Raw genomic sequence first — 27,302 nt, 5'->3', positions numbered from 1 at the left:
GCCCTCTTTGTGGGACACCTCTATACCATGAATGAAGCTGGGATTAAGTCCTTCCTATCTTTATTGTCATTGGCTAGTTCTACTGAACAGAAAAGATTTAAAAAAGGGAGTATCATTTGTGTCTGAGTAACATCTTAAGCCTGTGTCTGAGCTGCAAGGATAATCAGTGAAGCAGCAACAGCATCATGTACATTGCTTTGGCTATAAACTGTGCCTTTATCCTGCTCCAGACAGTCCTCGATCCTGTACTGGGATGGCCATCTCTTAAAAACGATGCTACGGAAATTATTCCAGGGAACATGGAAAATACTGAGGCCATTGTAGAAACTACTGTGACCAGTGACAATTACACTCTGAATCAAGCTAAACATGGAGGAAGATACTTGCATCAAACTACAGATCCAACAGGTAACAACGCATCACAAAATGTTAGAGTTTCAGTATTGTTACTTTTTTTGTACTGTAAGAAGCATTTTTACTATATTTTTGTTTAATGTTTCGTGTGTGTGTGTGTGTGTGTGTGTGTGTGTGTGTGTGTGTGTGTGTGTGTGTGTGTGGCAACAACTAAATTTTTTATGCATAAAACTAAGCAGCATAATGTAAAATGTTCTGTACTACAAAATGATTGAAAACAATACTGAATCTCTAGTTTCTGATGTGAAAGATTCTGTCTCTTCATAAATAATCACTTCAGAAACCAATTTGCAAGTGATTTTTTTGGGGCACTTTTAAAGTGACCTACAGTTGTCAAACCAACAGGATCACTTTAACCCCCTCCCCCCCCCCCCCCATTACTAAGGGACTACTAACATATGCAGTATTTCCAATAATTAATGTTGTGCTCATTAACACGCAAATATGTATCATGTTTAAAAGAAAAAAAAGCCCCATAAAGAACATTTTCTCTATATTGTTAATTTGCATAATTATAATTTAGTTTATGCCTTGACGGAGCACATTAAGTGCATTTAATAAATATAAAACAGTGTGCCCTTCACACATGACCACAAATAATTTTCCGTACCTGATGCAGTGTACATTAAAAAACAAACACAAAATAGTAACAGCCCAGCAAACACACAGAAAGTGCACTAGCCAGAATAACGCTATGCCACATTATTATTATTACTATTATTATTATTATTATTATTATTATTTAACTGCATAAACCGTGATTAGTTCTCAGAGCATATCAGTTATACACAATTTGTTACTTATTTCTTATGTAATAAGATGTATTTTATCTGACAGAATATAATTTATATTTCAGGTATAAATTGCACAGACTTTTAGTGTAAACAGACTAAAGTTGTGATTATTCATGCCTATGGGAGTGTTTACACAACTGGGTTTAATGAATAATGAATGTTCTTTTTCCTTTTCTGTGTTGGTTCTGTACTTCTGTGTAAAATGCCTATTAATGTACCTTTATGATTCATGGGACTACTATCAAGCAAATGTGCCCATTATCCAGCCAGTTTCATTCTGCGGAAATATGCAATATATAATCCTGAAGTGGGCACTATAGTACTACTACAGGCACTATATTACACAGTTGTGGACACCTGTGGGGACAAGATAAGGATAGTTGTAAATGGAGCAGCTACTGTATAGCTCATTACATTAACTAGAAAATAATTTGCCTATTTTATATTATCGTTTTATCTTAGAATTTTTTTTTATGATACTGTTACATAATGCATGTCTGCAAATGCAATGTTTAAAAATCTGTTATATACATCTATATATAACTCCAGTATGCATAAAACTTCTGTTGTGTTTAGTTGGTTGTGTGTATATGTGTGGGTGCCCTCCACTCAGAGGAGGGAATAAGAATAATGTGGTAATAAGAATCTGATGTATGTGTGCTTGTGTGTGTGTATATATATATATATATATATATATATATGTATATATATATATATATATATGTATATATATATATATATATATATATATATATACAGGTTGAGTATCCCATATCCAAATATTCCGAAATATGGAATATTCCGAAATACGGAATTTTTCGAGTGAGAGTGAGATACTGAAATCTTTGTTTTCTGATGGCTCAATGTACCCAAACTTTGTTTAATATACAAAGTTATTAAAAAATATTGTATTAAATGACCTTCAGGCTGTGTGTATAAGGTGCATATGAAATATAAATGATTTGTGTGAATGTACACACACTTTGTTTAATGCACAAAGTTTTTAAAAATATTGGCTAAAATTACCTTCAGGCCATGTGTAGAAGGTGTAAATGAAACATAAATACATTCTGTGCTTAGACTTAGGTCCCATCGCCATGATATCTCATTATGGGATGCAATTATTCCAAAATACGGAAAAATCCCATATCCAAAATACTTCTGGTCCCAAGCATTTTGGATAAGGGATACTCAACCTGTATATATAATTTGACTTCACTAGCAGCAGACTGTTGGCTAGAATGTAGCATCTGTCCAAACTGGAATCAATGACCTATCAATGATTCGTTATATTGGCTACACGCAAAGATACAAAATAAACTCATTTTGTACATTTTTGTGCACGCTTGCTATTCCAGGTATAGTCTACATGTGTGTCATATCTTCCGGAATGTCCAGGAGATTCCAGATTTCAGAGCTATCCTGTAATCCTGAGAGAGTAGATCAGCCGTCCACTTCCCCAGTAGTGGATGGCCTGGGAGCTTTATGACACACTTTGCGGTAAATCTCATCATTATGGCCCCACCCAGTATGGTGTGTGGTGTGTGGACATCCGCAAACAGAGCACCATTTGATCTGGCCGCTCAGAAGTAAACTACACAACTTAGTTACCAAGGCGCGGGGCCAAATTGAAAAAGCATCCTGTAATTTGGTAATGTTAGCACAGGACTGTGTGTGGCCAGCTTTAGGAGATTATAAAACACACTGTCAGCTGAGTTAGTTGAAGCTAATTAATTAAATGATGCTGTTCAGTGTCTTTCTCTTCAAGCCTCACACATGCGAGAAGTGGAAAAGATTAGCAAGACTTTCCTACTTGTTTTTCATTAAAGTTTGGCTAAAATATTTGAATGCTTCGGCTTCTACTTTGAATGCTGCATTACTGTCCTATACATTTACATTATATTTCCCAGTTTATATAGTAGATATCTGCTGTTGTTCCCGGCTTTTGCTCACAGTAGTCCTCATACTGTAGGTTTGTGGGGGCTGTTTGATGCCAAGGTCCAAACTCCAGAATGCAATGTATTCCAGAGCTTGGCCCCAGTAGCTAACCTACTTTCTGCAACAAAGAACCTAGAGATGGATCCATAGGATAGCACCTGGGTATGGGCACTCACCACTTTGGCATCGGATATCAGCAGACTGGCAATGTACAGAATGACTCCCAGCTCCTGAAGGGGGTGTAGTATGTTATGCCGGCAGTAGGGATCCCAGCGCTCAGCATACCGGTGCAGGGTTTCTGACCGCCGGCATGCCAGCAACGGGGTGAGTGCAAATGTGCCCCTTGCAGGCTCGCTGCACTTGCCACGCTGTGGGCACGGTGGCCTATTTATTCTCCCTCCAGGGGGGTCATGGACCCCCAAGAGGGAGAATAGTTGTTGGTATGCCGGGTGTCGAGATTCCGGCGCCAGTATACTGAATACCACTCCCTGAAGGAGTAGTGAAGGGATCACATTAGCAATCCCTTCACTTATAGCACACCACTGGAAGAGGCTCCTTAAGGAGTCCATATCCCTGGAAGTGTATCTTATAATACATCCCAGCGATGATTAAGTTCTTATTGGTGTGAGTATTGTTGACAAGAAATTATAATTATTGAGTCTAGGACCCTATAATGAATAAATATGCCACTTAGACCTTGCTTTTTTCTCTTTCCTGCTTATGGGCTTATGTATTAGTATGCAAGATGGAGGCACGGGGGTGATATTGGCGAGTCTGCCTGTATTTGTAAAGTGGCAATCATTTCAATGGTAAACCCAACCAACATATACACAGTTTATATCCTAGTAGCCATGTAATTATGGGAATTGTTGTAGTACTCAACATTATCTCCATTGGTATTTATGAATATACTATATATGACAAGTTACACAAATGGAGGGACCCTTGTGCAGACTCAGGGTGGGTTCCCTCCTCTGTAAGGTGCAGTAGTCTCCGGCCTTGTGCTGCAGTCTACTACGCATGTGCAGGTCTCCAGAAACATTGTGTCCACCACGTTCCGGAGACCAATTTCACTACTACGCATGCGCGGTGGACATTTTTAGTGTGATTTTCGCTGTGGCTACAGTGCTCGACGTGGGACCCCGGAGAGGTAAGTATTAAACTATGGGTGCAGTGTGCACCCATTATAGACACGGCAATGAGTTGGTCCTTTATGAGTAATACAATTGGCATAACACAGTGACGTATCTAGCATGAGTGTGGGTCCAGTAGGCCTCATGCCGCATACCCTTCACCCAGATATTATAATCACCTCACCGAAGTCCCACATCAGCACTGCACATATCACTGGGAAATTAGCTTGGTGAACACTTTTCTGGAGATTTGCACATGCACAACAGACTCAACACTGCAGATGGACCTCCTCCTCTCTTAAACCACCCTGGCATAAAATTATTTTATGCTAATGTATAAGTAGAATTACAGTTGGTTGTGGTCATCTGACCACTGTTATGATTGTGTTCAATTACTAATAACATTTGGACTTAGTCCAATGCGACCCTATGTATACACAACACATATTCTACTAAATACTTGTACATAGAACTCTAATGCCTTTACTTCAGTGCTCATGCTGTATATAAATGTTATTATATAATCTAGCCTCTCATATAGACAATATATAGTTAGATTGATCTTTATATGCTGATGTAACTAGTAACTTTAGCTATCTCTGGTGACAAGATTGCACGTTTGACAAAAACGAATTAGAATAAGAATGGAAATAGATGGAAAGCTTAAAGTGCTCACATGACTGAGAGCCAATAGTGTTGCTCAAAAACAGCCAACTTCAAAGTGGCTATTGGGGGTCATTCCGACACGTTCGCACACTGCTGGTTGTTGCAGTGGTGCGAATGGGTCGGGACTGCGCGGCGGCCGCAATGCACATGCACGTCATTGCCCAGAGACGGCCATCGCCGGGCAATGACCAGAAGAATAAAGAAAGCAGTCGCTGGCGCGATCGCAAGAAGATTGACAGCAGGAAGGCGTTCCGGGGCGTCAACTCACCATTTTCTGGGAGTGGTGAGTCCAACGCAGGCATGTCCAGGTGTTTGGAGGGCGGATGTTTGACGTCAATTCCAGGACCTGCATCGCTGGATTGTTTGCACAGGGTAAGTATTGTAACTGTTACCCTGGTCTAGTTCCACACAAAACTTTTTTTTGCATAGCAGGGCTGCACAAGCATTTGCAGCCTCTCGATGCAAAAAAAGCCCTCCCCCATAGGCGGCGTCTAGTTGATCGCACAGGCAGCAAAACGTTGCTACGTGCGATCAACTTGGAATGATCGCCATATTAGGTTGGGGAAAAAGAGCGACTATCACGTACAGTACATACAAACAATCTAATTCTCTTTCTGCAGAAATACTGTAACTCTGGTCTTAGCAGCACTTTTTGACCTACAGTAACGGCAAATGCTAAAAGACCTTTTAAAAAGCAATGAGAACAATTGCCAATTACTGTAGCTTGTTTAGTGGTTGATATTAGGTCTATACAGGTGACAAATCTAAATGTGATTAAACTTGTACTAATCCTGTCTCGCTGTTATAAATGAGCAAAGGGGTGTTGTGCTACTGAATGCCACTCAGTGTCTTTCTCTGATCATAATGGCAGAAAGAACAAGGGAAGTTGGTGCTATATGCTGCACATCCAGTATTGAAGGAGTCATCGCCCCTTTAAATGCAGCAGAAATACCAAGTTAATCTAATGACTCCTGGATATGTGAATTGTTTGTCTCTGAAATAATAAAGATAACTAAGGCGCATTCATCACTTAGATTTGTCAGGCCATTGTGCTTGTATGTAAACATTAACACTTATCTTCATGAGTCACTAGACTTGAGTTGTGATGGTAGGCGAGACGTGTAGTAATAGTGGTATTGGCATGTAAACATTTCATTGTATAAATACTTAAATAGTACTTTACAACAATACAGCAGAGGAAACATACCATACAATGCAAGTGCATAATGACAAAAGAGAGCAACAAGCACATATAACTAGGGGTCTATTCTGACCTGATCGCTGGGCAGAGATTTTTGGAGCCCTGCGATCGGATAGTCACCGCCTACAGGGGGAGTGTATTTTAACTGTGCAAGTGTGAGAACGCATGTGTAGCAGAGCTGCACATACTGATTTTGTACAGTCTCTGTGCAGCCCAGGACTTACTCAGCCGCTGCGATCACTTCAGCCTGTCCGGGACCGGAATTGACATCAGACACCCTCCCTTCCAACGCTTGGACACGCCTGCGTTTTTTCAAACACTCCCTGAAAACGGTCAGTTGTCACCCACAAACGCCCTCTTCCTGTCAATCTCCTTGTGATCGCCCGTGCAATCCCTTTTTTGCACCATCCCGTCGCTATGCACCGATTCCCGTGGCTGTGGTCTGTCACGCCTGCGCATTGCGGTGCATGCGCGGTTCGTACTTGAGTGCAGGCTGTGAGAAAAAGCAGCCTAGCGATCGGGTCTGAATTACCCCCTAGGTTATAAACTCCTCAGATAATGATTTTGCTTATCTTTTGATTTTGTTTGTTTAACCTTGTGAGATTTTGCTGCATTATTATAATATATTTATATAGCACTACTAATTTACGCCGCCCTGTACAGAGAGTATGTCATTAATGTCAGTTACTGGCCTATTGAAACTTAGGGGGACATGTACTAAACAGTGATAAAAGGAGAGAAGTGAGCCAGTGGAGAAGTTGCCCATGGCAACCAATCAGCATTGACGTAACATTTATAATTTGCATACTATAAACGTATACAGAGCAGCTGATTGGTTGCCATGGGCAACTTCTCCACTTTTAGCACTGCTTAGTACATGTTTGTAGTACGCACTTGCCTATGCAGGCTACAGACTTGCAAATCATCGCAAGTGAAGCTGCTGCCCAGAATTGAATGTAGACGCCCACTGGAGCCATCACACAGTCCTCAGCAACTGTGTACACATAAGCTGGGCAGTAGAAAGTAGATAAATATCTTAAAAATAAGGTAAAAATGTGATGCTATGTGAGTTTCAGGATAGAAACTCGAATCTAGCACGGCGCTCATTTCACCCGCTGGGTGAAATGAGCGGCCCCCCCATCCTCCCCCGCATCGCTCAGCACACATCGTGCTGTGCTGAGCGGCGGGAGAGATGTGTGCTGAGAGGTTCGCTCAGCACACATCTCTCCAGTGTATAGGGCCCTTTACAAATCCGCATTACTGAATAGAGGACAATCTGATGTAGAGAATAAACATTCTTTTAAACTATAGTTTTAGTGAGTTATAGTCTGATTCAATTCAAGTCATACTTGCTTAAATAAGATTTCTGGGAGAAGCTCAGAGGAGGAGATGCAGCTGACCACTCAAAAGTGGTTTTATAAGAGGAGAAGGCTGGTATGCAGCCCTCATGCGGGCCCTCTCCTCTCTAGCAGCACAGTAGCTTTTGTTGTTGTGCCAGTCAATTGCACATGCCCAGGTCTCTGGGAACATGGCGCCTGTGTTACATTCCCGGAGATTTCACTATTGCGCATGCACAAAACACCAGAAAAATCAATAGTTTCCTAGTGATTTCTGCTGTTCTGCAGTGCCACCGACATGGTACTCCAGAGAGGTAAGTATAATGGGTGCAGGGTGTGCGGCGTGGGCCCATGTGCACCGCATACCTGCACCCATTTTACATACACCAATGATGAGGGTGAGGTGAGGTCAGGTGCTTCTTGTGGCATAATGCCTTGAGTTGTGTATCTATGAAGAAGGTTCCAGGCCAAAATTATGCAATTTTCATAGAAAAGCGTCATGTTTGCCCCACACCCTCCTCATAGACCTGCATTTGCAGCATTATACTCCATTATCATCCATTTCTCTAGGAAGTGGGTGTGATGAGGTAGAGATGCCTATTCTTCCAGGAACTTCCTGAAAATGTGCACGTCTTCCAGACATTCCAGGACAGTAAGTAAGTTAGCACAAGTCTAGGGCCAGATAACAGCCCACATGCGCCTGGAGCTAAAATTATAGGGCCTATTATCAGAAGCAGGGGAGCTGTTACCTTTCCTGTGTGCATGTATGTGGTTAGTGCCAAACGTATGCCCCATCTACCAATCAGCATCAATGTCTACCAAGAATACGTAAAAGTAGAAAAATGGTATCGTATTGTGAGGAAAATAGAAATACAATGTTAATTTGTATGGTTTCTTACTACTGTGTAACCAGCAGGTGACTGGTAATCTTCATGTTATCATTGTTATGGACTTCTTTTTTATGTGGAAGCTTGTGGCTATAGTCCAAATTGCCTCATTTTTAATCTGGCCCTGTGAAAATCTGTGTTGTGGCTGGATCTTGTGATTTCTATTTGCACTGTGCAAATCAGCTAGGCATATGCAAATATGATCAACTACGGCGTGTCATGCTGTGGCGATTTCTGGACAGGGCCAGATTAACAATGGGGTGGATGGAGTGACAGCTCCATGCCTCCACATAAAAATAGGCCCATCATGACAGCATGATGATCACCAGCCACCAGCTGCGCAGCTAACCACACAGCTATAAATCATAAGCATGAAATTGTATTTCTATTTTCCACACAAAATTTATGCAATTTTTGTACTGTTACATATTTAAGGAGACATTGGGGCTGATAGCACTCCCGCTTTTTGAACATTTTCAGCCCCAGGCCCATGACATACCTCCCAACTTTTGATTTTGCAGAAGAGGGACACTCCTGAAAAAGGGGCGCAGCCTAAGAAAAGGGGTGTGGCTTCGTGGATGACCCGCGATTGCTAGCCACGCCCCATTTTCGTCACTGAGGGGGCATGCCCAGCGCTCTGTGAGCTGTTGGCATTCCCCCTCTCCCTCTGACTCCAGTGAATAGATGCTGTGCGCATGCGCATTTTGTGTCACTCCTTGGGAGGGCAAAACCCTGGTGCAGTCCGCACCCCTCTTGTGACGCCTCTGGAGTCATGGCATGTAGGTGGAATTCATTTCAGGCAAATCTCTTTCACCAAGGATGGGGCTGCTGCACGTGCATATTGATATACAGTAGTGATGTGCCGTTACTTTCACAAGTAGATGTACAGTATAGGGCTTCGAGGCCATATACATTTGGCTAACTTTGAATACAGATGGAGGTCATCATTTAAATCTGGGCATGGAATGTGGTGGAATTGTATGCAATTCTCAATCAGCACCATAGTGGTTTATATAATAAGCATGGGCCAGCTTATATAAATATTTTCAAGGCTAGTAAGAGAAATGGCTGTGAAATCATACTTTACGACATGGAAAACAACATTTATGCAGGAAAAGTGATACAGTGGTATTATGATTTGTTGGTCTGTAGACTGAATCCCAACACACATAATCTCATTTCCACAGTTTACTCTGGTTATAAATGATTCCTGTGTTAAAACTGAGAATAAATGTTCTTTTATACAGTGACTGATACCATTCTCAGTAGAAAAATGTCTTAAACACCCACACAGAAAATGTTTGAATGGATTTTTCAAATGCTGCTGTACAGTCTGCATTCTGGTTTTAATTAATTTCAACCAGGGCAATCCATTTAAAAGCTGCCAATTAAATCAGAGTTCTTTCATGTCCATTGGTGGTATGTAGAAATACAATGAGCAAACAGGCACATGCTGAGAAGCATTTACATTGACAATCTTCTGACAACCACCAAAGAGAAAAGGGACCCAGGGGTTATCATAGCTGATGACCTCTAATAGGGCAAACATTGTGACAAAGCAGCAATGGTTGTGGGTAAAACACTGGTGTTCAACCTATTTTACATTGGCCCTTGTAGCACAAGTGCACTGAGACACTGACCTGCTGAAAGTGAGGTTACCATGGGGATAACTAGGCTTAGTAGACTGCAGTGAATTAACTGAGCAATGTATGCTACATAAATCTGCTCACTTATTTTACTCACAGAATTTTGTACTTAGCATTACCATATCTAACGTACTGTAATTAAAACAATTTATGAAGTTTATTCGGTATTGTGTAATATACGCATATATGTTGTAACTCATGGCAACCGATCAAATTTAGCATTTTCTTTTTTACTGATTGGTTGTCACAGCACATATATTTACTTAGAAGAAAACCATTGTATTATATGGACATAATTTTGAGCTATATTAAAATAAGAATTTACTCACCGGTAATTCTATTTCTCGTAGTCCGTAGTGGATGCTGGGAACTCCGTAAGGACCATGGGGAATAGACGGCTCCGCAGGAGACTGGGCACATCTAAAGAAAGAATTAGGACTATCTGGTGTGCACTGGCTCCTCCCCCCATGACCCTCCTCCAAGCCTCAGTTAGGACACTGTGCCCGGAAGAGCTGACACAATAAGGAAGGATTTTGAATCCCGGGTAAGACTCATACCAGCCACACCAATCACACCGTATAACTCGTGATAGGAAACCCCGGTTAACAGTATGATAACAAAAGGAGCCTCTGAACAGATGGCTCGCAATAATAACTTGATTTGTATAACAATAACTATTTACAAGTATTGCAGACAATCCGCACTTGGGATGGGCGCCCAGCATCCACTACGGACTACGAGAAATAGAATTACCGGTGAGTAAATTCTTATTTTCTCTGACGTCCTAGTGGATGCTGGGAACTCCGTAAGGACCATGGGGATTATACCAAAGCTCCCAAACGGGCGGGAGAGTGCGGACGACTCTGCAACACCGAATGAGAGAACTCCAGGTCCTCCTCTGCCAGGGTATCAAATTTGTAGAATTTTGCAAACGTGTTTGCCCCTGACCAAGTAGCAGCTCGGCAAAGTTGTAAAGCCGAGACCCCTCGGGCAGCCGCCCAAGAAGAGCCCACCTTCCTTGTGGAATGGGCTTTTACAGATTTAGGCTGCGGTAGTCCTACCGCAGAATGCGCCAGCTGAATAGTGCTACAAATCCAGCGCGCAATAGTCTGCTTAGAAGCAGGAGCACCCAGTTTGTTGGGTGCATACAGGATAAACAGCGAGTCAGTTTTCCTGACTCCAGCCGTCCTGGAAACATAAATTTTCAGGGCCCTGACTACGTCCAGTAACTTGGAATCCTCCAAGTTCCCAGTAGCCGCAGGCACCACAATAGGTTGGTTCAAGTGAAAAGCTGATACCACCTTCGGGAGAAATTGAGGACGAGTCCTCAATTCTGCCCTATCCATATGGAAAATCAGATAAGGGCTTTTATAGGACAAAGCCGCCAATTCTGACACACGCCTGGCTGAAGCCAGGGCCAACAGCATGACCACTTTCCACGTGAGATATTTCAAATCCACAGTCTTAAGTGGTTCAAACCAAAGTGATTTCAGGAACTCCAAAACCACATTGAGATCCCAAGGTGCCACTGGGGGCACAAAAGGAGGCTGAATATGCAGAACTCCCTTGACAAAAGTCTGAACTTCAGGCAGGGAAGCCAGTTCTTTCTGGAAGAAAATCAACAGGGCCGAAATCTGGACCTTAATGGACCCCAATTTGAGGCCCAGTTTGCAGGAAATGCAGGAATCGACCCAGTTGAAATTCCTCAGTTGGGGCCTTCCTGGCCTCACACCACGCAACATATTTTCGCCAAATGCGGTGATAATGGTTCGCGGTGACATCCTTCCTGGCTTTGATCAGGGTAGGAATGACTTCCTCCGGAATACCCTTTTCCTTCAGGATCCGGTGTTCAACCGCCATGCCGTCAAACGCAGCCGCGGTAAGTCTTGGAACAGACAGGGCCCCTGCTGCAGCAGGTCCTGTCTGAGCGGCAGAGGCCAAGGGTCCTCTGAAAGCATCTATTGAAGTTCCTGGTACCAAGCTCTTCTTGGCCAATCCGGAACCACGAGTATAGTTTTCACTCCTCGTCTTCGAATTATTCTCAGTACCTTGGGAATGAGAGGCAGAGGAGGAAACACATAAACCGACTGGTACACCCACGGTGTCACTAGAGCGTCCACAGCGATCGCCTGAGGGTCCCTTGACCTGGTGCAATATCTTTTTAGCTTTTTGTTGAGGCGGGACGCCATCATGTCCATCTGTGGTCTTTCCCACCGGTGTACAATCATTTGGAAGACTTCTGGATGAAGTCCCCATTCTCCCGGGTGGAGGTCGCTTCCCAGTTGTCCACTCCCGGAATGAACACTGCTGTCAGTGCTAACACATGATTTTCCGCCCATCGGAGAATCCTTGTGGCTTCTGCCATTGCCCTCCTGCTTCTTGTGCCGCCCTGTCTGTTTACATGGGCAACCGCCGTGATGTTGTCTGATTGGATCAGTACCGACTGGTTCTGAAGCAGGGGCCTTGCTTGGCTTAGGGCATTGTAGATGGCCCTTAGCTCCAGAATATTTATGTGAAGCGAAATCTTCTGATCTGACCACAGTCCTTGGAAATTTCTTCCCTGTGTGACTGCCCCCCAGCCCCGAAGGCTGGCATTCGTGGTCACCAGGACCCAGTCCTGTATTCCGAATCTGCGGCCCTCTAGTAGATGAGCCCTCTGCAGCCACCACAGCAGCGACACCCTGGTCCTTGCCGACAGGGTTATCCGCTGTTGCATCTGGAGATGGGACCCGGACCATTTGTCCAACAGGTCCCACTGGAAAATCCTTGCGTGGAACCTTCCGAATGGAATTGCTTCGTACGAAGCGACCATTTTTCAAAGGACTCGTGTGCATTGATGTACCGACACCTGTCCTGGTTTTAGGAGGTCTCTGACTAGAGATGACAACTCCTCGGCTTTTTCCACTGGAAGAAACACTTTTTTCTGGTCTGTGTCCAGAATCATTCCCAGGAACAGAAGACGTGTCGTCGGGACCAGCTGTGACTTTGGAATATTGAGAACCCAGCCGTGCTGTTGTAGCACTTCCCGAGAAAGTGCTACCCCCACTACCAACTGTTCTTTGGACCTTGCCTTTATCAGGAGATCGTCCAAGTACGGGATAATTAAAACTCCTTTCTTGCGAAGGAGTATCATAATTTCGGCCATTACCTTGGTAAAGACCCTCGGTGCCGTGGATAACCCAAACGGCAGCGTCTGGAACTGATAGTGACAGTCCTGTACTACAAATCTGAGGTACTCCTGGTGAGGGGGGTAAATGGGGACATGTAGGTACGCATCCTTGATGTCCAGGGAGACCATGTAATCCCCCTCTTCCAGGCTCGCAATAACCGCCCTGAGCGATTTTATCTTGAACTTGAACTTTTTGATATAAGTGTTCAAGGCTTTTAAATTTAAGATGGGTCTCACCGAACCGTCCGGTTTCGGTACCACAAACATTGTGGAATAGTAACCCTTTCCTTGCTGAAGGAGGGGTACCTTGACAATCACTTGCTGTGAATACAGTTTTTGGATAGCCACCAACACTGCCTCCTTGGCAGAGGTAGTTGCTGGTAAGGCAGATTTTAGAAAACGGCGGGGGGGGGGGGAACGTCTCGAATTCCAGCCTGTACCCCTGAGATACTACTTGAAGGGTCCAGGGATCCACCTGTGAGAGAGCCCACTGTGTGCTGAAATTTCTGAGACGAGCCCCCACCGTACCCGGGTCCGCCTGTGAAGCCCCAGTGACATGCTGTGGACTTACCTGACGCGGGGGAGGACTTTTGCTCTTGGGAACTGGCTGTATGCTGCAGCTTTTTCTTTCTACCTTTGCCTCTCGGCAGAAAGGACGCGCCTCGAGCCCTCTTGTGTTTTTGGGGCCGAAAGGACTGTACTTGATAATACTGTGCTTTCTTTTGCTGTGGGGTAGCTTGTGGCAAAAATGTCGATTTCCCAGCCGTAGCTGTGGAAACGAGGTCTGAGAGACCATCCCCAAACAGTTCTACCCCCTTATAAGGCAAAACTTCCATGTGCCTTTTTGAATCGGCATCACTGGACCACTGTCGAGTCCATAACCCCCTTCTGGCGGCAATGGACATTGCACTTATTTTTGATGCCAGCCGGCAAATATCCCTCTGTGCATCACGCATGTATAAGACAGCGTCTTTTATATGCTCTACTGTCAGCAAAATATTGTCCCTATCTAGGGTATCAATATTATCCAACAGGGAATCTGACCACGCCGCAGCAGCACTGCACATCCATGCTGATGCAATCGCTGGTCGCAATATAATGCCCGTGTGTGTATATATAGCTTTTAGGGTAGCTTCCTGCTTTCTATCGGCAGGATCCTTTAGGGCGGCCGTATCCGGAGACGGTAGTGCCACCTGTTTTGATAAACGTGTAAGCACTTTATCTACCCTAGGGGATGTTTCCCAACGTGACCTATCCTCTGGCGGGAAAGGGTACGCTGCCAATAACCGTTTAGAAATGATCAATTTCTTATCGGGGGAAGTCCAGGCTTCCGCACACACCTCATTTAATTCCTCAGATGCAGGAAAAACTACTGGGAGTTTTTTCTCACCGAACATAATACCCTTTTTTGTGGTACCTGGGGTACTATCAGAAATGTGTAATACATTTTTCATTGCCTCAATCATGTAACGGGTGGACCTATTGGAGGGTACATTTGTCTCATCGTCGTCGACACTGGAGTCGGTATCCGTGTCGACATCTGTGTCTGCCATCTGAGGTAGCGGGCGTTTTAAAGCGCCTGATGACATTTGAGACGCTGGAACAGTCACAAGCTGAGTAGCCGGCTGTCCTATGTCGTCAAACCTTTTATGTAAGGAGCTGACACTGTCACGTAATTCCTTCCATAAGTCCATCCACACAGGTGTCGACCCTTCAGGGGGTGACAACACACTTACAGGCATTTGCTCTGCCTCCACATCATTTTCCTCATCATACATGTCGACACAGCGGTACCGACACACAGCACACACACAGGGAATGCTCTGACAGAGGACAGGACCCCACAAAGCCCTTTGGGAAAACAGAGGGAGAGTATGCCAGCACACACCAGAGCGCTATATACCACAGGGATATCACCTATAAAGTGTGTTTTTCCCTTATAGCTGCATTATATTATACTGCGCCTAAATTTGTGCCCCCCCTCTCTTTTTTACCCTTTCTGTAGTGCAGGACTGCAGGGGAGAGCCAGGGAGCGATCCTTCCAGCGGAGCTGTGAGGGAAAATGGCGCTAGTGTGCTGAGGAAGATGGCTCCGCCCCTTTTTCGGCGGGCTTTCTCCCGCAATTTTAAGATTTCTGGCAGGGGTTAATGTACACCTATATAGCCTCTGGGGCTATATATGGTGTCAGTTTGCCAGCCAAGGTGTTATTTATTGCTGCTCAGGGCGCCCCCCCCCCAGCGCCCTGCACCCATCAGTGACCGCAGTGTGTGGTGTGCATGAGGAGCAATGGCGCACAGCTGCAGTGCTGTGCGCTACCTTGGAGAAGACAGAAGTCTTCAGCCGCCGATTTTACGGACCTTCTTGCTTCTGGCTCTGTAAGGGGGACGGCGGCGCGGCTCCGGGAACGGACGACGAGGTCGGGTCCTGTGTGCGATCCCTCTGGAGCTAATGGTGTCCAGTAGCCTAAGAAGCCCAAGCTACCACCACTTAGGTAGGTTCGCTTCTTCTCCCCTTAGTCCCTCGGTGCAGTGAGCCTGTTGCCAGCAGGTCTCACTGTAAAATAAAAAACCTAAATTATACTTTCTTTCTAGGAGCTCAGGAGAGCCCCTAGTGTGCATCCAGCTCAGCCGGGCACAGAAATCTAACAGAAATCTAACTGGGAGGAGGGTCATGGGGGGAGGAGCCAGTGCACACCAGATAGTCCTAATTCTTTCTTTAGATGTGCCCAGTCTCCTGCGGAGCCGTCTATTCCCCATGGTCCTTACGGAGTTCCCAGCATCCACTAGGACGTCAGAGAAATATAATTTGTCTCTGGGATTCAAGTTAATGTTATTCCTTTACTATTACTGGTTTTGTAGTCTGTTTTTGTATACGCTAATTAAACATACCTATATTAAGAATGAAAATACCATATCCATCCTCCATTTATGATGTGGACGAATACATCATCCACATACAGTACTTCCTTTATGATGTGAAAGAACCCACCATACCTGTATCTCCCTTATTGTATAAATGAATTCACCATACCAATACCTCCCTATGGTGTGGATGAATCCGCCATACACATACCTCCCTATTGATGTGAATGTACCCACCATACCCATACCTTCCTTATTGTTTGAATGAACCCACCATACCTATACCTCCCTATGGTGTGAATGAATACACCATCACCATACTGTACCTCCCTTATGGTGTGAATGAATACACCATCCCCATACTGTACCTCCCTTATGTTGTGAATGAACACCCCATCCCCATACCTCCTTAGAATGTGAATGTAACCACCATACCTCATTTATAAATAAACTAGCAGTGTCTAGCCATCATTGTCAAGTGAATAATTTTATATATATTTTTTTTTTTAAATTTGAAGTATGCGTTTTTCTTTCCCATTTTATTTAGTTCACTCATCTGTTTTAATATCTTCTGTAGTAAAACTTTAATTTTCTTTTCTTATTATTTACCTATTCCTTCAGCTTGTAAACACCTCATAATAAACCACATTACGTGTCTTGGCATCAGTTAAGAGTAGGATCTGACTGGTGGCATTACTGTTACGGGAGAGACCCACATATAACTGACCATGTGAGGAGACCTTGCTGTGCAAGTCCACACCAACAACATTAAAGGACTGGCCTTGCGCTTTGTTTAATGTGATTCCAAAACATATCCTAAAGGGAAATTGTAAGTGCTTAAATTCAAAAAACAATAGGTGGTTTCAGGGTGGGGGGAGCATCAAGGCACGCGCCCCCCTTGTCGTATAAGAAAATGTTTATTTTATTGAAGTGCACTAACACAGTGTGCAGAGAAGTGCCAGTACGGGGGTGAGGGGGGCAAGGGGGTTCCAGTCAGTGTTGTGGTTTGCAGTATGCTGAGGGAACTAATGCTGCTTGGCCATCGCCTGCTGACTCAGGTGGGCGGTGGCCATCTTGCAGCTTCTGGCTGTCTGCTCAGGGTCCTGACAGGAGGCTGTGTGGGGAAACAGAAGTTAGTGATGTGTGCTGCACTTTACTACTGCTTACTACTGTATATGGGGGGTCATTCCGAGTTGATCGCTAGCTGCATTTGTTCGCAGCGCAGCGATCAGGCTCAAAAACGGCAGTTCTGTGCATGCGTATGTGGCACAATGGGGGTCATTCCGAGTTGTTCGCTCGTTATTTTTTTCTCGTAACGGAGCGATTAGTCGCTAATGCGCATGCGCAATGTCCGCAGTGCGACTGCGCCAAGTAAATTTGCTATGCAGTTAGGAATTTTACTCACGGCATTACGAGGTTTTTTCTTCGTTCTGGTGATCGTAATGTGATTGACAGGAAGTGGGTGTTTCTGGGCGGAAACTGGCCGTTTTGTGGGTGTGTGCGAAAAAACGCTACTGTTTCTGGGAAAAACGCGGGAGTGGCTGGAGAAACGGAGGAGTGTCTGGGCGAACGCTGGGTGTGTTTGTGACGTCAAACCAGGAACGACAAGCACTGAACTGATCGCAGATGCCGAGTAAGTTTGGAGCTACTCAGAAACTGCTAAGAAGTGTCTATTCGCAATTCTGCTAATCTTTCGTTCGCAATTTTGATAAGCTAAGATACACTCCCAGTAGGCGGCGGCTTAGCGTGTGCAAAGCTGCTAAAAGCAGCTTGCGAGCGAACAACTCGGAATGACCCCCAATGCGCGCAACGTACGGGCACAACGAATGATGTCGTTTTGCACAGGCTCTAGCGATGCATTTCAGTCACACTGGTTGCCGCAGAGTGAGTGACATGGAGTGGGCATTTCTAGGTGGCAACTGACCGTATTCAGGGAGTGTTTGGAAAAACGCAGGCATGCTAGGAAAAACGCAGGCGTGGCTGGGCAAACGATAGGTTATGTGACGTCAAATCTGGAACTGAATAGCCTGAATTGATTGCAAGCGCTGAGTAGGTTTTGAGCTACTCCTGAAACTACACTAAATTTTTGGGCAGGCGCTCTGCGATACAACCGTTCACACTTCTGCTAAGCTAAAATACACTCCCAGTGAGCGGCAGCATAGCATTTGCACAGCTGCTAAAAACTGCTAGCGAGCGATCAACTCGGAATGACCCCCATGGACCATAGTATAGTACTGTAGAAAGGAGATTACTATAGACTTGACTTTTTGAGGGACAGATGAAAAGAGCAGAACTACATAGGCATTTGTTATTAATATATGTGGTTATTGTAAATGGGTATGGGACCCAAGGTCGACACACCTTAGGTCGACACCTGAAATAGGTCGACATGGACAAAAGTTGACATGAACATGGTCGACATGAAAAAAAAGGTCGACATGAGTTTCTTATGGGGTTTTTTTGTGTTGTTTTCTCCGTAATGTGACCGGGAACCCCAATTAGTGCACCGTGTCCCCTCACATGGCTCGCTTCGCTCGCCATGCTTTGGACAAGGTTACTGTTCCCAATCATGGTCCACGTGGATTGTAAAGTATGAAAAAGTTCAAAAAAATTTAATTTTTTGTGTGAAAAACTCACGTCGACTTTTTTGCATGTCAAACTTTTGTCCATGTCGACCTATTTCAGGTGTCGACCTAAGTGGTGTCGACCTGGAGTCCGGATACCATTGTAACTAACATGAATAATTACTACAGTATATAGCTATATAAAATATGTGCATTTTGACTACAGATAAATATTTCCCCATGTAAAATTTATTTACTATAAACAGCGCATAGAATGTTGCAGGAATCAATTACAGAAATCAGAGAAGCAGAAGCTTCACATCTAGATGGTGCATTTGGTCTGTTTACTCCAGCACATATAATAAACGATTTATAAAGCAAATCCTGTTTTATTGGCCACAAGGCACATTTGAAATGTGCTTTGAAGCATCAGACCATGTAACTCCAAAGTTCTGTAAAGCTTGATATGTTGGATTTACAAACCCATTAATCTGATGAAGCATTTGAATTAGATGTGATGCCCCCAGGGCACATAATATATACTTTAAGAAATAGAACACATTTTTCTTTCCAGTTTTCATTATTAAAATTGCGTATTTTACAGTATGTGTGTGATCACCAACTAAGAGGGAATTACAGTACTGGATAGAATATCAACATATTTCCTTTTTATTTTCAGAAACTATATGCTGTGACATTTTTTAAAAAATATTGAAGATTTCTAGAGTTGTGCCCCCAGTAGTATTGCCCCTAGTACTGTGCCCCCTGTAGAGTTGTTGCCCCTAGTTGCGCCGCTTACAAAAAAATAAATGAATACTTACAATCTCCACTCCTGCTTCCCAACCGCTGCTGCCCTCCGTCTCCGGCCGCCGGCGCCGCTCCTCGGATCTATGGGAGAGACGTCATGACGTCTCTCCCATAGCACCGCATAGACACTAGAGGTCAATTATGACCTCTAGCGTCTATGTGCCGCTCCCACAATGCAGTGCGGGTGCGCAATGACTTAATCGCGCACTGCACAGCACCGGCACCAGTAGCGGATCTTGCCACGGCGGCGGTGCCCTTCGGACAGCGGCACCCTCCAGAAGGCGGCGCCCTGGGCAAAAATCCTGCTTGCCCGTAGCAAGATCCGCTACTGCGTATAGGTACTTACATACATTATCAATATAAGCACTTACTAGCACTAACCTTTAGCTCAGCAAAAACTGTGCTGGAATTCCCCAATGCAATATTATACAACTCTCAGCCAGTCATAGTTTTAACACAAACATTTATAGAATATGTATTAAAACTTTAAGTAGGAGACATCTATACATACATTTCAAACTAAGGTTAATATATAAGAACGAGATACGTGCTCTGTGAACTGCTGGCCATGCCCCCTGTTCCAGGCACGTGCGGTGAGGTAAATGGCTCAGGGGGCACTGGCTAGTACCAGAGCCAGATTTACACATAATATATAAGCCAAAGGGTTTATGTGGGCATTATACAAAGGTGTGGCAGTATATACTGCTGGATATCTGATGAGTTGTGATCAGAGATGTGCGGAAAAGATAAGCGCACCTGCCGTAGACATTTTACTCCAGAGTTTTGGCTATAAAAATGATTAGAATAATAAAGAGGATATTTCAAATATATTCTTTGTATTTTTCATATACTTTATACAGTCAAAACTCTGGTGTATAGGTAAGTATCACAGGAAAGGCTCTGCCTCACCTGCCCCACCTGCCCCACCTCACTGAGCATCACTGCCCTGTTCCTGTCTGCCAGGGAATAGATACTGTGTGCTAAGCAGAGCTGTGAGTGACAGGAAGCCTTTCAACTGCCCGCAGGTGGGACAGTGCCCAAAAATGGGACTGTGCCACCAAAATTGGGACAGTTGGTAGCAGTGGCATAACTATAGAGGGTGCAGGAGATGCAATTGCTATGGCCCAGCAAGCAATCCCACTGCACCAAAAAAAAATACAAAAATGTCTAATTAGTACTGCTGTGCGCTGGGTTCAGGTCCTGGCACTTTACTTCCTGGGAGGAAGGGGGGGGGGGGCAGATGGGAGGCAGAGTGCAGAGCCGACCTCAATGTGTGACCGGAGCTGTAGCTTGTTGGAGGGAAACAGGAAGCATAGCTGCGCTGCTGATGATCTGTGCCGCATACTCCCGATTATGGTGAACACCCCTCTGCCCTACCTATCTGTCTGTCTATCCCCCTGTCTGTCTATGCCCTGTCTGGACCCCATCCATCTATCCATCTACAGTATGTCCCCATATGGTGTTCTGTCTATGTCCCCCCGTGTCCTTCTGTCAATCTATCCATTTATGCCTCCATGTAGTACCCTGTCTGTCTATGCCCATCCATCTGTGCATCTATGCCCGCCCCATCCATCTGTAAGTCTTTGTCCAATGCCCATTTGTCTGTCCATCTATGACCCATATGGTGCTCTGTCTATCTGTCTGTCTATGCCCCTCCACGTCTGTCTTTCCATCTATCCATTTATGCCCCCAAATAGTGCTCTGCCCGGCTACATCCTTCCCTCCATCCATCTGTTCATCTATTCCCGCCCCGCATCCATCAGTCCATCTATCCATTTATGTCCGTATATGGTGTTCTGTATGTCTCTGCCCCCCATCCATCCATCTGTCCATCTGTGCCATGCTATGCAGACTGAGCAGCAGGTGCCCAGCAGATACCAGAGTGCTGGAATTGCCTCCCTGCCAATTTTTCTGACTGCCATAATTTTAAAATGAAAAAAAAAAAAAATGAAAAAAAAACTATAACAACCATAAGGCCTTAAACTTGCCCAGGATATAAAATCCACCTCTTATTTTGTTAAGGTCTCAAATGTGACAATATACATAAAGAAAACCTATACTAGTTTGTCCAGTTATGTTGATTTCATTTGGATTTAAAATTATGGGAAAAGAAATATTGTGGGTTTTTTTTTTGGGTAAAAGTAATACAGTAGTTCTGGGAAAAACTGGACACATGAAAGCCTTAACCAAACCCATTGATGCTTTAATGTGTATCAGTCACCTACAGTAAACACAGGTGGAGCAGCCATTTTGTAAATTTTATAGGTTGAACCTGTAATCAAAAAAGCAACCTATCATTTTACTAGGAACTAATGATATCACTCGGCCCTATACAGGCTGTTACTAATTTTATGATGAATTGATGTATTCTCATGTATATTGTTTCCACCTACAAAATGGCAGTCTTCACGTCTTGTACAGATGATGGGCATAGTTTAATATAACTGAGCATTTTTTACTTTGCATTGTACATGACAAGTTTCTATTTTTCAATTTAGTATGCTCATAACTGCTGTGTCATTTAACAATTAATAATAAATATATATTTACTTTTCTCTTTGTCTTCAGATCCATCAGAATTCAGTTGCAGAGAGTTGCGTTCCACTCAGTTTATCACTGATGGGCCTTGTCGCAGTCTCAAACCAATCAAGGAGCTGGTTTGTTCAGGCCAGTGTTTACCATCTCACCTTCTACCAAACTCCATTGGCCGGGGAAAATGGTGGCGTCAGAGCTCAATGGATTACCGCTGCGTGCCTGCTCATAGCCACACACAACGCATTCAGCTGCTGTGCCCTGACAATGAAGTGAGGATATACAAAATCAGAGTGGTGACATCATGCCGATGCAAGCGCTATACCCGTTTCCATAACCAGTCAGAACTTAAAGACTTTGGAAAAGACACAGTGAGACCTATCAAGAATAAGAAGCCGCGACTTGCCAGGATGAGGAGCAAATCAAACCACCATGAACTTGAAAATGCATATTAATCATGCACAATAAATGCAGATGCTATTTATATGTGGTTATGATAAGCTGACAGTGTTGAGTTATGCAACACGTAAAGATTAAAGTCTGAGGAGTTGCTTTAGCAAGTTTAGATTATGGCTGATCTATTATCCACAGATTATACTGAGAAGGCAAATAAAGAGAGATAAGAAAGGAAGGCTGAACTGAAGTAGGAGAGAAAATATTGAGCATATTATTTTTGTAACAGTATTTTATGTCATACTGCAGTTACACCATTTAGTTACTTAGTGTATATAAGGGCAACCTGCTTGTTGAATTGGTCACCAGACTGAGGCAGAGGGGCACAGGTTAATAGACTACTGCACAAATGTATAGGAGGAGATACTTGTCTCTTATGGATAATTTAAGACATGAGAATGGAGTTTAAGACTAATTGCATATATATGCTTTATATGATAATCTTTATAAGACTGATTTATGATTTTACTGGGTTTGCTGTTTTATATATATATATATATATATATATATACTGTATATATCTAAAAAGCTTGGGGTTCAGAGTTTTGATGAGGAATATTTATTTCTCCATATATTGGAGCATAATGACTAGAATATTCTAAATTATATTTTTAAAAATTACCTTTGCCTTTCTCTTCTCCTTTTCCCATACTCATTACATTGTTTAACTGTACTCTTCCCAGTGTCAGTAGGAGAGAACCCTTGGTGATATAATGTCTGTTTTTTGTGACATAATCATTGAGTATCCTCCTCAAATATTTTTATTTTTCTGAATTTACTGAATAACTGAAGCTAATAGAGTCCATACCTCAATCTAAATATATATCTATACACGTATATTGTTTTATCTCAGTTTACATACCCTCCAATATGAAATTTGAACAAATATTTTATGTTTCTTCCTGCTTATTTTCAAATGCAGTAATTTATGTTAAATAACTTGATTTATAAAAGAAAAGAAAAGAAAAGAAAAACGAAAGAAAACACAATTTCAGCCCACATTACTGTGAACTACGGTAAGTGTTGCAGTATATGCACATTGGCATTAAAGAAATGCTTGTCAGAAAGTGTGTGCACAGGGCCTTTTTATTTACATTATCATTATGAAATGTATTTACCAGCCCTTAAAGAGAATAATGTTGGAAAGTAAAGGTATAATATATGTAGGCCTTTAATACTTATAACATTGTATATTATTCAGAACAAAATGCTTTATAAGTGAACTTAATGTAACACATTATCAGAAGAGTATGCCATTTTTATATTCTATTATGTCTTAAATGAAACATATTTTATAAATGTATTAAAAGTGACGTGTAATAGAAATGTTCTTCATATGTTACACAATCCACTTAGTATTTATTGTCTAAAGACTGTAAAAGCTACGCTCTAAGCATATGTAATCTCTCCCTCTGATTATCTATGAGCATCTTTAAAGCTGCTTTCCATTCCACGTTTCACACAAGATAAAAACATCCCAAACTTTAAATGCCAGTAACTGCATGTGACATTAATGAGAAATATGTGTCTGAAATTAATAATAAATACCAAAGTGGATGGTGTAGGATCAGTTGTGTCAGGGCCGGATTAAGCATGGTGGGGACCCCGGGCAATGAAGTTGTGAGGGCCCCCACTACAGTAGATGACAGACCCCTGAGCCCCCCCTTACACACACACACACATACACCCATGCTGCACACAACACACACACACACACACACACACACACACACACACACACACACACACACACAACTATGCTGCACACAACACACACTTACACCCATGTTGCACACAACACACACACAGACGTACACACACACACATATGCGCTCACGCTACCTGTCCGCCCTGCGGTGCAGCGGATGCCGGAGTCAGGGCCCCACACCCAGGAGCGTAGTAGTCTCCCCCCCCTCCCGGCAGCTCAGCTGTTCATTAACACCTTGCACAGCATTTAATAGTCTCGTGGGATGCTGCATTGAAATCCGGCGAGAGTATTAAATGCTGTGCCAGTTACACCTCCTCGGTGGCGCTGTTAATGAACAGCTGAGCTGAGCCTCCGGGAGGGGGGAGACTACCACGGTCCTGAGTGTGGGGGCCCCAAATGTGTGGGGGCCCCGGGACGACCGCCCCTTTCGCCCCTCCCTTAATCTGGTCCTGAGTTGTGGGTGCCTAACAACCAGTGGCGGCTCCAGAGGTGGGGCTGCAGTGCATAGGGGAGCCACACCAACTGCCAGTGAGTCCTGAATGGTGATGTTTGTCAGTGTTTGGTGTGGCAGATGGTGTGGCTCCCCTATTTGAATTTTGGACTGTGCTGCAGCCCCACTTCTGGAGCCGCCATTGCTAACAACCAATCATATGCTGGTCACTATGGCACTTAAGTCTAAACCAATTTAAATCCCTGTAAGTACAATGAAAGGAGTGGAGGTAGAGCTAAACAAAAATGAAAAAAATTAAATAAAAATAGTATACAGGTTGAGTATCCCTTATCCAAAATGCTTGGGACCAGAGCTATTTTGGATATCGGATATTTCCGTATTTTGGAATAATTGCATACCATAATGAGATATCATGGTGATGGGACCTAAATCTAAGCACAGAATGCATTTATGTTACATATACACCTTATACACACAGCCTGAAGGTCATTTTAGCCAATATTTTTTATAACTTTGTGCATTAAACAAAGTGTGTATGCATTCACACAATTCATTTATGTTTCATATACACCTTATACACACAGCCTGAAGGTCATTTAATACAATATTTTTAATAACTTTGTGTATTAAGCAAAGTTTGTGTACATTGAGCCATCAAAAAACAAAGGTTTCACTATCTCACTCTAAGTCAAAAAAGTCCGTATTTCGGAATATTCCGTATTTCGGAATATTTGGATATGGGATACTCAACCTGTATACCTAAAAAAAAAAAAAAAGAAGACAGCTAGCCAATGACGAGCCATAAGAAATATCTTTTTGACATTTCTCTTGATCTGGTTGCTATAAAAACAATGATTGAAATACATAATTCTATGGAATTTTACCCTTAAATTCTTCTATATGTTTCTTAAAAATGAAGTACACTAAGGAAAACAAATACATATCAGAATTTCAAAGATTATTCTCAGACATTCACCAAATACTGTAAATAATAAGTAACATGTTTGTCTAATACAAAGCTAAAGCAAAAAATATACATTTATAAAGTATAATGTAAAAAACTGCCACAGGTATAAAAGTAATGTAACTCAGAAATTATGCAATAAAGACTTCTCAAAATATGGAATTATCTCTTTAAATAAATTTTGATGATAAAACAAAAATGCATTGTTTCAATATTTTTGTTCCACTTTTAAAAGTATGTACCGGAGATACTGTAACATAACTTATTTGCTATAGTAGCTTAGAGATGGATGTCTAGTACTAGATAAACATATAGGTTTGGGATTATGTATGTCTGTTTAGTATATAGGGGGTCATTCCGAGTTGTTTGCTCGGTAAATTTCATCGCATCGCAGCGATTTTCCGCTTAGTGCGCATGCGCAATGTTCGCACTGCGACTGCGCCAAGTAAATTTGCTATGAAGTTAGGTATTTTACTCACGGCTTTTTCTTCGTTCAGGCGATCGTAATGTGATTGACAGGAAGTGGGTGTTTATGGGCGGAAACAGGCCGTTTTATGGGCGTGTGAGAAAAAACGCTACCGTTTCTGGGAAAAACGCGGGAGTGGCTGGAGAAACGGAGGAGTGGCTGGGCGAACGCTGGGTGTGTTTGTGACGTCAAACCAGGAACGACAAGCTCTGAACTGATCGCAGATGCCGAGTAAGTCTGGAGCTACTCAGAAACTGCACAGAGATGTCTTTTCGCAATATTGCGAATCTTTCGTTCGCAATTTTACTATGCTAAGATTCACTCCCAGTAGGCGTAGGCTTAGCGTGTGCAAAGCTGCAAAAAACGGCTTGCGAGCGAACAACTCGGAATGACCCCCATAGTATATTAAACCATATTGAAGACCTAGATGATAACAAACCTTTCTAGTACATACATATATCCTTGTTGCATTCAGTACTGATATAACACACTGCAAAATGTTATTATATGAGTAAATAAATGCCAGAAAGATCAAAATATATTGTTGTCTAATATAAACTTAGGGGTCTATTTACTAAGCCTTGGACTAAGTACCAGCCAATCAGTGTCTAACTGCCATGTCACAGGATGGGTTTAAAAATGACAGGAGCTGTTTGGCTGGTACTTTATCTTTAGCCACTTTATCAACATCCAAGGCTTAGTAAATAGACCCCATAATTTGTAGAAAACATAATTTGGTCTCTTTAAATGTATTTAAGGCAGCCAGGTGTAGTGATAGCAGAACACAATACATCAGTATATGCATTCTTGCTTTTATATACTAAAGCCTGTATATATGGGGGGGGGGGGGGGGTTCCAATATCAATTCCCTTAGAAATGAAACCAAAGCAGAACCGCTGTACAGGCACATGTTCCGCAGCATGCTGTGGGTGCGACTAGGTACATTGGGCTGCGCCTATTCATAGCCCCATGTATTCTCATGGCATGCACGTGCATACACATGTGTGTGTCATCATAGTCATGGGCACACTAGCTGCGCCAGCTTTGCCACGACTAGGACGCACTGTGGCAGAGCTGCGCGTGAATACATCTGTAGGTACAGTTATGAACAGTGTTTCCATTTAGTGTTTATCACCTGATTACCGAGAAGTCTGATACCGAATTGGACAATTGTGAAATTTTCCTGAAAATGTTTTTTTTTTTCCTTCTAACATATACATTTGTTTTTCACTTTAATAATAGTAATAAAATGACCACCATCACCAGCTGAGCTTTAATAGTCTTCTCTACGTATGCATTGGGAGGAATGTT

At 43.1% G+C, this 27,302-nt stretch overlaps 1 protein-coding gene across 1 annotated transcript; it reads left to right on the top strand.

Annotated features, from left to right (window-relative positions):
- SOST (sclerostin) lies at positions 1-26,829 on the top strand. Its single transcript, XM_063960108.1, has 2 exons — positions 1-408; positions 21,986-26,829. Exons 1-2 carry the CDS (start codon positions 186-188, stop codon positions 22,402-22,404), a joined length of 642 nt encoding a protein of 213 aa, XP_063816178.1. The 5' UTR covers positions 1-185; the 3' UTR covers positions 22,405-26,829.
- The last annotated feature ends 473 nt before the right edge of the window (positions 26,830-27,302 follow it).

This window comes from Pseudophryne corroboree, chromosome 3 (genome assembly GCF_028390025.1).
Source record: "Pseudophryne corroboree isolate aPseCor3 chromosome 3, aPseCor3.hap2, whole genome shotgun sequence".
Lineage (NCBI taxonomy): Eukaryota > Metazoa > Chordata > Amphibia > Anura > Myobatrachidae > Pseudophryne > Pseudophryne corroboree.
The sequence above is the reverse complement of the archived record's forward strand: the minus strand, read 5'-3'. Positions and strand labels throughout refer to the sequence as shown.